The 16,140-nt window shown below is 39.4% G+C and overlaps 1 protein-coding gene across 1 annotated transcript in view; it reads left to right on the forward strand.

Moving 5' to 3' along the window:
* The window catches only part of SMARCC1 (SWI/SNF related, matrix associated, actin dependent regulator of chromatin subfamily c member 1), a 178,117-nt gene that overhangs the window by 88,386 nt on the left and 73,591 nt on the right, over window positions 1-16,140 (forward strand). Inside the window, exons 15-19 of the mRNA XM_034997255.1 lie at window positions 2,137-2,208; window positions 4,801-4,914; window positions 5,513-5,666; window positions 6,118-6,231; window positions 12,465-12,524. Coding sequence (XP_034853146.1) covers window positions 2,137-2,208; window positions 4,801-4,914; window positions 5,513-5,666; window positions 6,118-6,231; window positions 12,465-12,524 — 514 coding nt within the window. The remainder of the gene's footprint in view (window positions 1-2,136; window positions 2,209-4,800; window positions 4,915-5,512; window positions 5,667-6,117; window positions 6,232-12,464; window positions 12,525-16,140) is intronic.

Here is a 16,140-nt window from a genome sequence, read left to right on the forward strand (position 1 = left end):
CAGATCCTGTTCAAACAATTTAATGTTTGACATAAATTGATACAACAAATGATGTAAGAGTGAATGCTTTTTTTTTTGTGCCCAACGGCGGGCGGGGGGAGGGGGCTGAGAAATCAGGACCCCGAGATCAAGAGTCACATGCTCTGCTGACTAAGCCAGCCAGATGATGCCTATAGTTACATTCACAGATTATTGATTTGCTCTTCCCTGCATAACGAGTACATGTTGCATATGTGGAAAGCCACTGAGAAACTAGAAAGTGTCATCATCAGTAAAAACATTGATTAGTATTAGTGTCAAAACCTTTGTACTAGATACACAGTTGGGTCATTTGTATAGTGCATTAGGCCTGAGTTTTATCTGGTCTCTATAGTGCTTATCACCTGTTAAGATTTTATAAAATTGGGCGCCTGGGTGGCTCAGTTGGTTAAGCGACTGCCTTCGGCTCAGGTCATGATCCTGGAGTCCCTGGATCGAGTCCCGCATCGGGCTTCCTGCTCGGCAGGGAGTCTGCTTCTCCCTCTGACCCTCCCCCCTCTCATGTACTCGCTCGCTCTCACTCTCTCTCTCTCAAATAAATAAATAAAATCTTTAAAAAAAAAAAGATTTTATAAAATTATCAGTGCCTTGTGGGTGGAACTGGAGGGTATTATGCTGAGCAAAATAAGTCAATCAGAGAAAGACATGTATCATATGACCTCACTGATATGATATGAGGAATTCTTAATCTCAGGAAACAAACTGAGGGTTGCTGGAGTGGTGAGGGGTGGGAGGGATGGGGTGGCTGGGTGATGGACATTGGGGAGGGTATGTGCTATGGTGAGTGCTGTGAATTGTGTAAGACTGTTGAATCACAGACCTGTACCTCTGAAACAATACAGTATATGTTAAAAAAAAAAAAAAGATAGCAGGAGGAGAAGAATGAAGGGGGGGAAATCGGAGGGGGAGACGAACCATGAGAGACTATGGACTCTGAGAAACAAACTAGGGGTTCTGGAGGGGAGGGCGTGGGGGGATGGGTTAGCCTGGTGATGGGTATTAAAGAGGGCACGTTCTGCATGGAGCACTGGGTGTTCTATGCAAACAATGAATCATGGAACACTACATCAAAAACTAATGATGTAATATATGGTGATTAACATAACATAATAAAAAAAAGTAAAAAAAAATTACCAGTGCCTATATCTCAATATTGAAAATTAGTTCTATAATCTTTTTAAAGGCAGTAGATTACTGAAATTAAAAAAATTCAGTTCAGCACAAAGTTTCTGAGGTCTGGACAAAAGGGCACATTGATGTTAAGAGCCTGAGAAACTGATGATTGTAAATTCCATTGTCTTGGTTGGTCGTTCACTTCATCAGTTTGTTGCCATGCCAGCTGCTGTGATGTCTGTCCATTTTCATACAAAGGAGTTCTTTGTATTTTGTGGCTCATCATCTACTTGTGATGTGTTATGTCAAGAACATAATAAAATAGATAGCTTTCAATGTGTTGATAGAAGTTTTTGAGTTTGGGTATGGGAATAGACAAACTACAATTAAGTCTTTTTTTTTTTTTAAGATTTTATTTATTTGACAGAGAGAGACACAGCGAGAGAGGGAACACAAGCAGGGGGAGTGGGAGAGGGAGAAGCAGGCTTCCTGCCTAGCAGGGTGCCCAATGCGGGGCTTGATTCCAGGACTCTGGGATCATGACCTGACCCGAAGGCAGACACCTAACGACTGAGCCACCCAGGTGCCCCTACAATTAAGTCTTAAGGGTGAGAGAGGGAAAACTTTCTTTATAATATGCTTTTAATGCATAGGAACTTGTGCAAGCCAATTAATTTTTGAAAATAATGTTCAGGGGGCGCCTGGATGGCTCAGTCATTAAGCGTCTGCCTTCGACTCAGGTCATGATCTCAGGGTCCTGGGATCGAGCTACGCATCGGGCTCCCTGCTCAGCGGGAAGCCTGCCTATCCCTCTCCCTGCCTCCCCAGCTTATGTTCCCTCTCTCTGTTAAATAAATAAAATCTTAAAAAAGAAAAGAAAAGAATGTTGAGTTTTTGGATTTCAGTTTTACTTTGAAAATTAAACTTAGCTTAAATTTCAAGATTTCATTTTTCTAAGAGGACTTTTTATTTTTTATTCCCCAGTATTCACGTGATTGAACGGCGTGCTCTTCCTGAGTTTTTCAATGGAAAGAACAAATCCAAGACTCCAGAAATGTAAGTGAAATGTGAAGATGTAATCCTGATACCATTAATTACTTTAGAAAGGGGCCAGTGTCTAGAAAAATTGTTCATTTGAATGTGTTGAGCAGGGGTTTTTAAAAGGATACTTCTGAGATCATTTTTGGTAATGTGTGGAAGTTTGCAAATGTGTTATTCCATTCAGAAAAGGGTGCATATCTCAGCCACATAGAATTCCTTGCTGTAAAGGAAATTGTTCCTTTAAAAAGGTATTGACTTTTTCTTTCATTTGCATCTTGAACCTACAACCTTGAACTATATGCATGTCAGCTCTTACAACTAAGATTGAGTTTGGTAACAGGCATTCACTAAAATGGATTCAGGTTTCTGCCTGGCAGTTCCCGCCTTGTGTGTACATATGTGTTATAGATTATATATATTTACATATAATAATCTAGGAGAAAGTGGAATCTTTATCTTATTTTGATGATGAATGACTAGTAATCGAAAGAATGCCAAATATGAAGACATAGCTGCCTATAAATTGATCTTCATTACATAAAGCATTGTTGTGCTTTTGCCTTGGAAATACAAAAACTTGGAAGAATCTTGTCAGGAAGAATTTTTGCCTTTGCCTGGTGACCCTTAAATATACATTTCTGGAAACCCTTTCCCCTAAAATAAATCCACACCTATCATACTATAAATACTTTTCCGTATATTATCTTTCTACTATTAATTCATTGTTTGTTATGCTCATGTGGCTTCACAAATAAATGTCTCCTGTTTAAGTTGTTAGAGAAGTATCATTTTCTACATAAAACATGTTAGAATACAGATAATTGAATAATAAATATTTTCTTGTAATAGATTGTCCATGATAGTTTGAGATTTTAAGTTTAGATGTCAGAGATAATTCCAGCCTTTCTTGACAAAGCTGTAAGGTTTCATTTAAAACCACAATCAGAGGGATGCCTGGGTGGCTCAGTCGTTAAGTGTCTGCCTTCGGCTTGGGTCATGGTCCCAGGGTCCTGGGATTGAGCCCCGCACCGGGCTCCCTGCTCAGTGGAGAGTCTGCTTCTCCCTCTCCCGCTCTCCCTACTTGTGTTCCCTCTCTCAGTGTCTCTCTCTGTCAAATAAATAAATAAAATCTTAAAAAAAATAAAAAAATAAAAACCACAATCAGAGAGTTGGCATAAGAAACCCTTTTAGGTTTTCCATCTAGTTAGACATGGTATATTCTAGCTAACGTGCCGATTGCCAGCATTTGTAAATACTTAACAGTTCTTGGCAGTCGTCTGTTTACAAGCACAGTTTAGCATTTTAGTCAGCTTAAATTTAAAAATTTACCTTTAGGGGCACCTGGGTGGCTCAGTTGGTTAAGCGACTGCCTTCGGCTCAGGTCATGATCCTGGAGTCCTGGGATCGAGTCCCACATCGGGCTCCCTGCTCAGCAGGGAGTCTGCTTCTCCCTCTGACCGTCCTCCCTCTCACGCTCTCTGTCTCTCATTCTCTCTGTCGCAAATAAATAAAAATCTTAAAAAAAAAAAAAATTTACCTTTAGGTCTTTGTTAATCCACTTTTGCTTATATAAGACATTTTTTGAGCAGTGTACCTTTTCTACTCTGATGTAGCTACCCTTACTTAACCTGCCAGATTTCTGTTTTACTTTTGTGGCAAGAACTTTTGCTGGGTCTCTAGTTTCTCAACACTCTTGTTTTAAATATTTTGTTGCAGAAATGCTTGGGTATGTTGTGAAATCTGCTGTGACTCAGAATTTCAGTTTTTCTCTCCTTTTTTAAATCTGTTGTTGTCTTAACTTTGATTTTGGCCTCATGGGTTCTAGTCCTCACCTAGCTGGGTATATAGCCATTGTTGGAGCCAGATCCACATGTGGCTTTAGGAAGAATCTAGAAATGAGATGCAGCATGTGTTAAGAGCATAGATTCCAGAGCAACCACCCCCCGCCCGGCCCCGCACTGTGTTGAATTCTAGCTCCACACTTAACCAGACTTGTGGTCTAGGACACATTCTTTAATCGCTCTGTGCTTTAGTTTGCTCACTGATAAATGAGATGATAGTACACCCTACCTTATGGAGAAATTGTGAGGTTTAAATGAATTATGGCTGGATACACAATAATTAGGGAGACAGCCTCTTAAGTAACCAGGTGTTACTTGCAAATTCTGCAGGGAACTAAGGATTTATCCATTCACTCCTGTGATCAGTTTTGTATTTATTGTTAGTTCACATTATTACTGTTATTATAGTTATTATTATTTTTAATGTAAACTCTGTGCCCAGAGTGGATCTCAAACTCACGTCCCCAAGATCAAGAGTTGCATGCTCTACCAACTGAGCCAGCCAGGTTCTCTGTGTTACTTCACATTAACTTCATCAGATTTTACTCCATTTTACTTATTGTTGTTAAAGATTAGTAAATAGTTGTTTTGCATATTAGTGGTTCTTATCCTTGGTTACATTCGTGACTGTAAATACTCAGTACTGGTGTTGGTTGGAATATTAACTTTTTGTTGGATTTGGTTGTGAGGAATATGATTTTTGGCTCTATGAGTTATTTCTGAAAGGATGTGTGTCCACCTTATGAATTTTGCCACTGCTTTTTAGATACTTGGCATATCGAAATTTTATGATTGACACATATCGCCTAAACCCCCAAGAATATTTAACCAGCACTGCTTGTCGGAGGAACTTGACTGGAGACGTGTGTGCTGTGATGAGGTAAAACGCCTGACTTTTTCTCAGACGCTTCACTTCAGGTGGTTACTGATGCACTGCTGTTCAATGTTTGATTGATTAAACTCAATATTTTCTTTGTTAATAAAATACCTTAGTCACATGTCTTTCATTTAGGGGTTGAATGTATTTAATACCTTGGCGTTTTCTCCTCGTTTTAAGATTTTATAATTGACATCTTTTATTATATAATGAAATCATGAAATGACCAAGGATGAAGAGTGGATAAGCTCGTACACTAGATCTGTCTGAAGAATCAAATCAAATGTGAATCTCCTTCTTTGAATTTGGTCTGTGTGTGAGTTCTTTCACTATGGACTTAAATGAACATTTCTTATTTCTGTGATTGAAATAATTAGGCTTTGTACTAGGGTTTGGGGTGCTGTGCTGTGAACATTGAGTTTATAGAAATTGTCCCTCATACAACAAGCCAGACTTGTCAGTTAACTTTGTGATGGCTCATAGCCTACAGAGAACATTTACTTGTTTTATTGTTCTTATGTTTTAATGAAATGTAATGATGGTTACCAAGGAGATGGGGTACATTCTCTAGATTTTAACTGTCAGAGCTTTATTCTTCCAGGGTTCATGCCTTTTTAGAGCAATGGGGGCTTGTTAATTACCAAGTGGATCCAGAAAGTCGACCCATGGCAATGGGACCTCCTCCTACTCCTCATTTTAATGTATTAGCTGATACCCCCTCTGGGCTTGTGCCTCTACATCTTCGATCACCTCAGGTAACTTATTACACTAATATAATTCTGGCATTAGTAATTATTACACTAATAAACTAATATTAGGTATTATTCCACTATACACTGATTGTGTGAAACTTGTTCCCCTTTCTAACATTTGGAAAGTGGACATCCATACACATATTCCTGAAAAGATTAGTATGTCAACCAGATTTTATATAGCCTTAAGTTAAAATAACATGAGTAAGGTATAAATTGTTCTTCACATGAAATGGGAGAGCACATTAAAGAAAATTTGTTGTCTCTTTTCTCTGTGATTTAAAAAAGGCAGAAAAATGTTGCTTATACAGTATGTTGAAATGTTGGAAGTATAGAGTGAAGGTGTGGGTATTTATTTTTTTAAATCTCCTTATATATCAGTGTTAAACAAAACTTCTCTCTCCTTGACTTTGTAGAGGTGAATACAGCCATTTATCATTTTTCCAACTCCTAGGTCCCTGCTGCTCAGCAGATGTTAAATTTTCCTGAGAAGAACAAGGAAAAACCAATTGATCTGCAGAACTTTGGTCTTCGTACTGACATTTACTCCAAGAAAACCTTAGCAAAGGTAAGGACTTTTTTCTAGGCACAGCTGGGCTGCAATCCAGCATGTCCTCTTATTTCTTCTTCTAAGAAGTGTTATTTTTCATAAGAAGATTTCTTTGTGTAGTGTAAGAATATGCTCATTCTACTTAACCTGTTGGCATTTTATAAAACAACAATCACTTCTCTTACCATTTCTTCTGTATGGTTAGAATATAGGTATTTTAAAGTAACTGGTTAATATGTTAAAACAAGGAAAAGTGGAGAATTTCAACATAATTGAAATCTATAGGAACAATCAAGTGAATATTGTATAATTGAAAAATATGCCTGAAATTAACTCATTGGATGGTTTTAGCAGCAGGCTGAACACAACAGAAGACAGGATTAGTGAGCTCAGACAGGATAGTAGATATATTAAAACTGAAGCACCAAGAGAAAAAGAAATTGGTTGAGGGTGAGGGAGGGGGACAAAGGGAATGGGGCACAAGGGACATGTGAGCTACTGTAAGAAGAATTCATGTTTATCATTAGAGACCTGTAGGAAGAGAAAGAATGAAGCAAAAGTGATACTTGAAGATGTAATGGCTAAACATTTTTGATTTAAAAAAAACATACCAACTCATAAGAGTCTGAACAGATCCAAATTTGGATACAGAGGAAACCACATTCAGGCACATTCATGCTTAAACTTACCTTAAAAAAAGCCACATTGTGGGGGGTGAGTGGGGTTGGAGAAGGACACATTAAATTCAAAGGAACAATCATAAAACTGATGCCTGACTTTTCAACAGAAATGACAGAAGCCAGAGTGGATAGCATAAAAACATTTTAAAGAGCTGAAAGTGAAGCTGTTGTTCTGGAGTTGTGTTTCCAGTAGAAGTACCTTCAGGAGGGGAAGGGCAATAAGGACATTGAGAAGGTGTGAGGGCATCACTAGCACACAGTGTAGGTAGGAAAACCGAGGGAAGGTTTTCAGGATGAAGGACTCTGATCCCTGATGGACGCACGTGACTAGGAAGGAAGCGGTCCAGGGCAAAGGGTGAATGTGTGGTTAAGTATAAAGGGATGTGGACTGTTGAAGCAGTGATGATTTTCGGGGGTTTATGGCATGTAGCAATGACCAAAATGGCAGAGAAGAGACAATTAGATGGAGTTAAAGTCCTGGTATCTTTTAGAAATGTGATCAAAATGCTGATTCAGGTTAGACTAATACTTGGGCACAGCGTTTTGGAAGAGGCCTGGATCTGTGCGGAGGAAGGAGGATGAATGCCAGAAGAGGTCAACACCTGAGTCCGTGAGGAGAGGTTTTTTCCTCATTTGTAGTTGTATGAGAGGGTAGTAGGCTATTCAAACTAAGAATGGTAGGTTTTCAACATGAGAATGTTAAAGAGCAAGCGGGGCTAAAGGCACAGGAGAGGAAACTGGAAGTGCACTGTGTTACAGTTCCTCTACTAGATAGGATGTGTAACGTAGTATTTGAAGATGCACCGTGGCAAGTTAGACGGGAGTATTGTGAATCATAGAGTATTTAAAGACCCGCAACTAAAAAGTTAATGATGGAGATAAAAACAATAAGACTCCAAAAAAGACTCAGTAAGAGAGAAGGAGTGAGAAAGGCAGGGGATAGATGTGCCAAGTAGAAAATAGCAAGATGATAGGTGTACATATGTCCACGGGGATAGCAATAACATTAAGTGTAAGTGGTTGTAATCCCATTAAGCAGCAGAGATTGTCAAATTGCATAAAAAACTAAGTATAAGCATATATTGTCTATAAGAAATCCACGTGAAATATAAAAATAAAAGAATGACAAAAGACATACCTTCTAAACATTAATCAAAAGAACACCAGAGTCGGGGCGCCTGGGTGGCTCAGTCGTTAAGCGTCTGCCTTCGGCTCGGGTCGTGATCCTGGGGTCCTGGGATCGGGCCCCGCATCAGGCTCCCTGCTCCGTGGGAGGCCTGCTTCTCCTTCTCCCACTCCCCCTGCTTGTGTTACCTCTCTCGCTGTGTCTCCCTCTGTCAAATAAATAAAAATCTTAAAAAAAAAAAAAAAGAACACCAGAGTCATTGTGTTAATTTTAGCAAAAGTAGACATTAGGACAAGTTATTTTACCAGAATTAAACTGTGGGCATTTCATAATGATAAAGGAGTTAATCAAAAGGATATAATTGGGGGCGCCTGGGTGGCTCAGTCGTTAAGCTCTGCCTTCGGCTCAGGTCATGATCCCGGGGTCCTGGGATCGAGCCCCACATTGGGCTCCCTGCTCAGCAGGGAGTCTGCTTCTCCCTCTCCCATTCTCCCTGCTTGTGTTCCCTCTCTCGGTGTCTCTCTCTTGTCTGTCAAATAGTTAAATAAAATCTTTTTTTAAAAAAGTCATAATTGTCCTAAATATGTGTACAGTTAATTAAAAAACTTCAAAATATATAAAGCAAAATCTGATAGAATAGAAAGGAGCAATAGGCAGACACACAATTATACTTGGAAATTTCAGTAATCTATTCTCAGTAATTGATACAACAAGTAGATTGAAAGTAAGAGAAGACTTAGACCAACACTCTGAACCAATATGACCTATTTGGTGTATAGAAGGCTCTATGCAAAATAACAGTAAAAGCATTTTTTTTAAGGTTTTATTTATTTGAGAGAGAGAGATTGAGTGGGGGCGGGGGGTGTTGGAGAAAGCCTCCCCACTGAGCAGAGAGTCTGATGTGGGGCTCGATCCCAGGACCCTGAGATCATGATGTGAGCTGAAGGCAGACGGTTAACCAACTAAGCCACTCAGGTGCCCTGAAAACACATTCTTAAAAAGTTCTTGGGGAACACTTACCAATCAGTTCTGAGGCATAAAATGGGTCTCAAGAAATTTTAAAGGAGTGATACTATAAAATGTGGTTGTATGATTTCATACATGTGATATAAATGTGGTTGGCTAACCGTAACAAAATTAAGCTAGAGATCAAAACCAGAAAAACAATAGAAAATTAATGAAATAAGGAGGTGGTTATTGGAAAGGATCGATAAATTTGATAAGCCTCTGAAAGAGTTGTCAAGAAGAAAAGAGAGGACACAAATTACGGATCAGAAAAGAGAGAGAGGGAGAGAGAGAATCTTAAGCAGGTTTCTCGCCCAGTGTAGAGCCTGACATGGGGCTCGATCTCACCACCCTAAGATCGTCATAACCTGAGCTGAAATCAAGAGTCGGAGGCTTAATTAACTGAGCCACCCAGGCACCCCTATGATTATATGTTCTTACAAGAAATGAATGCTGAGAGATTTGCAGACAGAACAGGAAAGAACGGGGTGCCTGGGTGGCTCAGTCAGTTAAAAGTGTCTGCCTTTGGCTCAGGTCATGATCCCAGGGTCCTGGGATTGAGTCCCGCATCTGGCTTCCTGCTCGGTGGGGAGCCTGCTTCTCCCTCTCCCTCTGCCTCTCTCTCTCTCTCTCATGAATAAAGGAAAGGGCAGTGTGACCTTGGGCGCATAGGTTAAAATGAGGTGGCTATAAACCAAGGAGTTCTGAGGCAGCCATCAGAAAACAGAAGAGGTGTAGAATGAATTCTGTCCGAGAGCATCCAGAGGGAGTGCGGCCCTGCTAACACCGTGATCTTCGTCTCAGTTGTATTGATTTTGGACTTCCAGCTTTCTGAGCTGTGAGAGAATGAATTTTTGTTCTTTTAGGCCATCAAATCTGTGATAATGTGATTACAGTAGCCACAGGAAACTAATGCGTTGGAATAACCTTGTATCTGTTATATCTGTATATGGTGCAGCACCTTCATGAGTACAAAACTCTAGGCCCACATGATTCTACTGATGCTTTTGTATCAAAATCTTTTTCTTTTAAGATTTATTTATGTATTTATTTGTCAGAGAGCGAGCACAGGCAGGGGGAGCAGCAGGCAGAGGGAGAAGCAAGCCCCCTGTGGAGCAAGGAGTCCAATGCGGGACTTGATCCCAGAATCCTGGGATCATGACCTGAGCCAAAGGCAGACACCCAACCGACTGAGCCATCCAGGCGTCCCTGCACCAAACATTTAAGGAAGAAGTAATACCAACCTATATAAACTCTTCCAGGAAATAAAAGTGGAGGGAACACTATTATAGCTAAATATAAATATATATATATGTATATATATAAAAACACACCCAGTCACTGAGCTCCTGGCTATATAAATAAGATAAATCAGTTTAAAAAAAGAGTGAATATATACAGGAATATGCATGAATGTCCTTAGCAGCCTTATCGAAGATAGCCAAAAACTGTAAACGTGATCAATCACGCATATAATGGATAAATTGTGGTTTATTCAAATAATGTAATATTAACACAGAAATGAAAAGAATTGACTTCTTTCATGTAAAGAGTGTGGTTGAATGTCATTGACATAATACTAAGCCAGACCCACAAACTCATACTGAATGGTTTTACTTACAAAGTTCAGATCCAGGAAAAACTAACCTATGACTATAGAATTGAGAATAGTGTATACTTATGTGGATTGCTATCAACTTGAGATTTAAAGGAGAGACCCCTGGATGTTGATTTGAGTGGTTGTTATATGGGTGTATATGTGAAATTGTGTTTAATTGTACAGCGAAGATTTGGGTATTTTTTTTTATTTTAAAAGATTTTATTTATTTATTTGACAGAGAATGAGAGAGAGAGCACATGAGAGGGGGGAGGGTCAGAGGGAGAAGCAGAAGCCCCGCTGAGCAGGGAGCCCGATGCGGGACTCGATCCCGGGACTCCAGGATCATGACCTGAGCCGAAGGCAGTCACTTAACCAACTGAGCCACCCAGGCACCCAGATTTGGGTATTTTATGGTACATGCATTCTACCCCAATAAATACAAACGTAAAAATTTCTGAAATCATGCAAAACCCCCCATAAACATCTCATGGGCCCTGTTGAGATTATGCACTCTTCCCGGAACCAGTTTTTATCAAGAGGAAAAACTATACTTTATAGCTGAGAGGTGGAGAAATGCTCGCTGTGCACGTACCCAGTAAATGCTGTCATGTGTAGGTTATAAGGATCTTTTCTGTAGTCAGGTTTGCCTTCTTTAGAATTCAGGTGAAATGTTAATGAATTTTGTTTCTCTTTGAGCTCCAAATCTGATTGATGGTCACTTCTGAGGTTGGTTCACTAAAAGATGAACATTGGTTGTTGTAAAGTAATCCTTAAGGAATCTGAACAATATGTTATGAATTATAGCTATATGCATTTTTTTCTTCTCAGAGTCATGTTGTGAGACTTGAATTCTACAATGCTTAGATTCCTCTTTATTCTGTAGTTAAAGGACTAGTTATTTTTAGTACATTTTTTGCAAAAATTTCAGAATGATATGTATTGAATACCACGGAGACCTAGCAAGTCATAATTTAATTTTTACCCACAGTATGTAGCACAGTTATGCAGAAAGGTTGAGTCAAATAACTAGAGAAGCTTTATTGTCACAAATAAGGAAATCACAGACCATAAAAATTTTCTCTTCATTTATTAAATTGTGATCTCCCGAAATAGAGTTTTCAGAGAAGGGCTATGGTAGAATGTATATTTTGAATTAGTAACATTTACACGTGAAGAATAATGTCAGGTATACCACACATCCAGTCCTCTGCTAGTCTATGAATGGAGCAGGGCCTACCAACTCAAGACGTATGAATCAATTCACAAATCTTAATTTTTACATAACAGCGTTGGCTTTCTTCTACCCCCATGCTCACGTGAGTTGGCAATTAAAGGGATTCTTATAGAAAGAGTGATTTAAAGCTTAAGGAATCAGTTGGTGATTATAGGTGTTAAAATTGAGAATATGAACTTGTTGCAATTGGAATTAAGAATCCTTCAGAGTGATTTATATGTAGTATAATTTGTCTTTGAATCTTGGAAAAAGTATTTCCTTCAAGTTATACCAAATATTTATATTATGTATAATATCATAGCTAATTCATGGTATGCATTAAAATATTGTAGCCTTTGTAGCTTCAAAAGGTATTTTTAAATATCAGAATAATAGGAATAATATATCTGAATGGTCTGTGAGTCCTTGATAGACAGCAAGAAATCTTCAGAAATAAGTCTGCCTTTGTGTTGGAAGTTGAGGGTCCTTAAGTGTTTTATCCCTGTTGCTCAGGGACTTATTTGGTGGTTTGCATAAAACAGCCCCCTCTACATAGAAGGGACTCCTGCTGAGCTCCATGTTCAGCCTTTAGAAACGAGTACCTAATTTCTGGTTTTGTTTCTTTAGAGTAAAGGTGCTAGTGCTGGAAGAGAATGGACTGAACAGGAGACCCTTTTGCTCCTGGAGGTAAGCACATTAATAGCAGAGCCCCATTACCACACAGGAGATGGGTGCTTCAGTTGTGTGAGCAGTGAAATATGCCTTTGGAATTAATCCTAAAGTTTTTTGAACCACGTATTGAGTTTTAATAGAATTTTCTTGGGCCATCATTAAATATCATACCTTGAAGTGTTGTACTGGCTAGGGAAGATCAAGCCTGGATATGTGGTTTTTGGCCTGGGTTGTGTTTTGTTTATTTTAAATCTTTGCCAATATGAAACAAATACTAGAACTTTGGAAAAGTAGTCTAGATTTCTAATTTTTCATCCAAAATTGGAAGATGTGGCAATTCTGGCACCTCATCCCCATATAGCAATAATTGGCTGACCTTGAGTAGCAGATGTTCCTTTGAAGTGGAATGTTTCTTCAGATTCCAGTTTTCTTTAAACTTAGCCCACCTTGGTCATTGTTGATGTGTTCTCCAGTGCTTGTACGAGCACTGGAGAACAGTGTACGACCTCTGTATTTCCCAAAAGGATTCCAGAGAAGTAGATAAAGACCTCTGTCCCTGAAAATACTGTTTTGTCCTTGAAAGCAGAACACTTTGGTAAACCAATGATAATTCAAGATATCTGTCCGTCAACTTGTTGAATGCTTTTTGGATTTCTTCATGTCTTAGAGACTCTTGCAAATACTTACACAGGTGAATCTTAGCAATTATTTTTGCCCTAGAGAGTAAGAAGTATAGAATATTGGGTTCCATATTTATCATCCATTTCTGAAGAAGGACCATTTGTCTTTTGTCATAGAACAATCATTGGGTAAAGTGAAGACTGTGTGACACTACTTAGTATTTGAGGGTAGAATGTGCATGTGAGAGCTAAATTAGGACTAAATGAGGAAGTTTACTGTTTAATCTCTTAGGAATGCTTTTGCCTACAAAGAACAAAATCTAATTAGCAGTAGATTAAACCAGAAGGACATTGGTTTTTTTGTTCAACTGGCTGTCTTCAGATTGGCAATTCCAACATTTTTTTCTTTTTAATGATTTTATTTATTTATTTGAGAGTGCACGTGCATGCACAAGTTGGGGGGGAAGGGGCAGAAGGAGAGGGAGAAGCAGACTTTGGGCTGAGCAGGGAGCCTAACTCAGGGGCTCTATCCCAGGACCCTGAGATCATAACCTGAGCCAAAGGCAGACGCTTAACTAACAGCCACCCAGGCGCCCCCGAACATTCTTTTCACTGCTCAAGTATATCATCAGGTTCCTAGCTTTTCTGTTTTGTTCCACCTTCTTTACGTGTCCATGTTCTGTCTCCGTGTGTTCTCTTCTGGTCACAGGAAGGCTGGTTTGTTCCCTGGCTTCATATCCCCATTCAAAATAGGAAGAATGTTGGAAAGGGCACTTCTGGGGCCTTTTCTTCTTGGGCTCTTCTTGGAATGAAAAGCTTAACCAGAAGCCGCTCATCAGTCTTTCTCTTCTACCTCATTGTTCAGAATTGGTCTCAGTGCTCACCAAGTACCACAGGTGATGCCGGGAAAACAAACACGTGGTTTTCTAGTTTCATTAGTGGGGTCAACCTGGAGGAAAGGAGTGATTGTTGCTGGTGACTTACAGTGCTTGCTTTGTCTGTAACATTAGAGCAGTGAATTTACAGAGGATGAGAGCTCCCTTTCAGTAGAGTATTGATGTGATCCAGACTTGTAGATCATGTGTAACATTTGCAGTTCAGAAATCAAGCATCAAATAGAAGATTAGACTAGGTCAGCAGTTGTCAAACTTTTTGGTCTCAGGATATACCTACACTCCTAAAAATTACATTGAGGACTTCAAAGAGTTTTTGTTTGTGAGCTTGTCAGTATTTTCCTGTATTGTAAATTAAAACTGAGAAAACTAATTTACTTAAAAATAACAGTAAACCCATTGCAAGTTAACATAACAATTTTATGAAAAATAGACTGGAAAACAAAAGATATTACTGAAAAGTATGGTGTTACACATTAGTAATATCTATAATGCCTGGCTTATTAGAATACAGCTGGATTTTCATACTTGCTTTTCCAGCATATATGTTGTTTTAATTTAAGTATATTAAGAAAATTTGGCATGACCTGCATATGTATTTGGAAACAGAAAGAGTATCTTAATGGCCTTTTCAAATAATTATAAGTATTCCTGTAGGATAGGCTTTCATGGCAGGTATGTATTTTTCAGAATTCTAATTTTCACTTAATCATTCGCAACAAATACTCAGCTTTCTTCGAAGTGACATTTAATTTTTATTCCTTTTTTTTTTTTTAAGTAAGCTCCATGCCCAGCGTGGAGCCCAGTGTAGGGCTTGAACTCACGACCCTGAGATCAAGACGTGAGCTGAGATCAAGAGTCAGACACTTAACCAACTGAGCCACCCAGGCATCCCTCACAGTGAATTTTTGAGAGTCCTGTTTGCTTTTGAGAAAATGTCTGCCGGGCCATTGTGGTGGCGAGTACCTGTTAGTCCCAGATACTCTGGAGGCTGAGGCAGGAGGATTGCTTAAAGCCTGGGGTTCTGGGCAGGAGTCTGCTATGCTACCTGGGTGTCTGCACTCAGTTTGGCGTCAGTGTATTGTGACCTCCCCGGAGCGGGGGCCCACCACGATACGTGAGGCAGGGTGACCTGGCCTGGTCAGAAACGGAGCAGGTCAGAACTCCTGTGCTGATCAGAAAATGTCTACCAGATATCTATGCCTCCAAACCATGGCGTATTAGCCATTTGTTTTAATAAAAACGGTCTTCTATGAAAATGGCTAGTTGAGCTTGAAACTCAAGTGGTTGAACAGTGCTTTTCCTTCAGACTGCCATCGTGCTTGGATGGTTGATTTTTAGTCCTCTTGTGTACCTCACATTTAATAGTACCAAATACTGAAAACAAGTGGACTTCAATATTTAGATTGATAAAATTCATAATTTTAAAGTTGGATTATCTTTGTGAGTATGTGGCGGTAAAGACTAGAGTGACCCTGAAGACAGTGGCGCTACAGCCTTGATCATGCAGAGGGTAAGCAGATCACTCACCACTGCTTCTGCACCGATTGTGCAAATGCCATTGTAATGAAAAAGGCAGCAGTGTCCTGTTGTTACTAGGAAAATGGGTTGATCTCGGGGCCTCCCTGAAAGAGTGGTGCCCCGTGGGTCTTCAGGCCACACTGAGATACTGGACTTGCTGATGGCTCATGGTCCTGTACCGCTTTAATTTGGTTTTTGGAGTTGTTCCAACAGTTGTATTTTTAAGAAGTTTTAGTGGTGTGTTAACTTCCTTTCTTTACATCCCTCGTCTACTTTTCCTTCTTCTCTCTTCTCAATCTCTCTCGGTCTCTGGATTAAAATTCAAAAAGATTTCTTCTTTTTTTTTTTTTTTTACTACTGTTTTAATGTACTCTCATCTACTCATTCATTATCAGTGATATGCAGAGAGCTTCTTTTCTGAGCCACCCTTTATTTATTTCAGGACTGTTTTGTCCAGTCCTGTTTGCCATGGATGTTAACTTAAAGGTTCCCAGTATTTGGAGGGAATATGATACACTTTCATATTGCTTTTTTTTTTTTTTTTTTTTATTTGAGAGAGAGAGAATGAGAGAGAGCACATGAGAGGGGGGAGGGCCA

The sequence above is a fragment of the Mirounga leonina genome, unplaced genomic scaffold (genome assembly GCF_011800145.1).
Source record: "Mirounga leonina isolate KUSES-001 unplaced genomic scaffold, KU_Mleo_1.0 Mir_94, whole genome shotgun sequence".
Lineage (NCBI taxonomy): Eukaryota > Metazoa > Chordata > Mammalia > Carnivora > Phocidae > Mirounga > Mirounga leonina.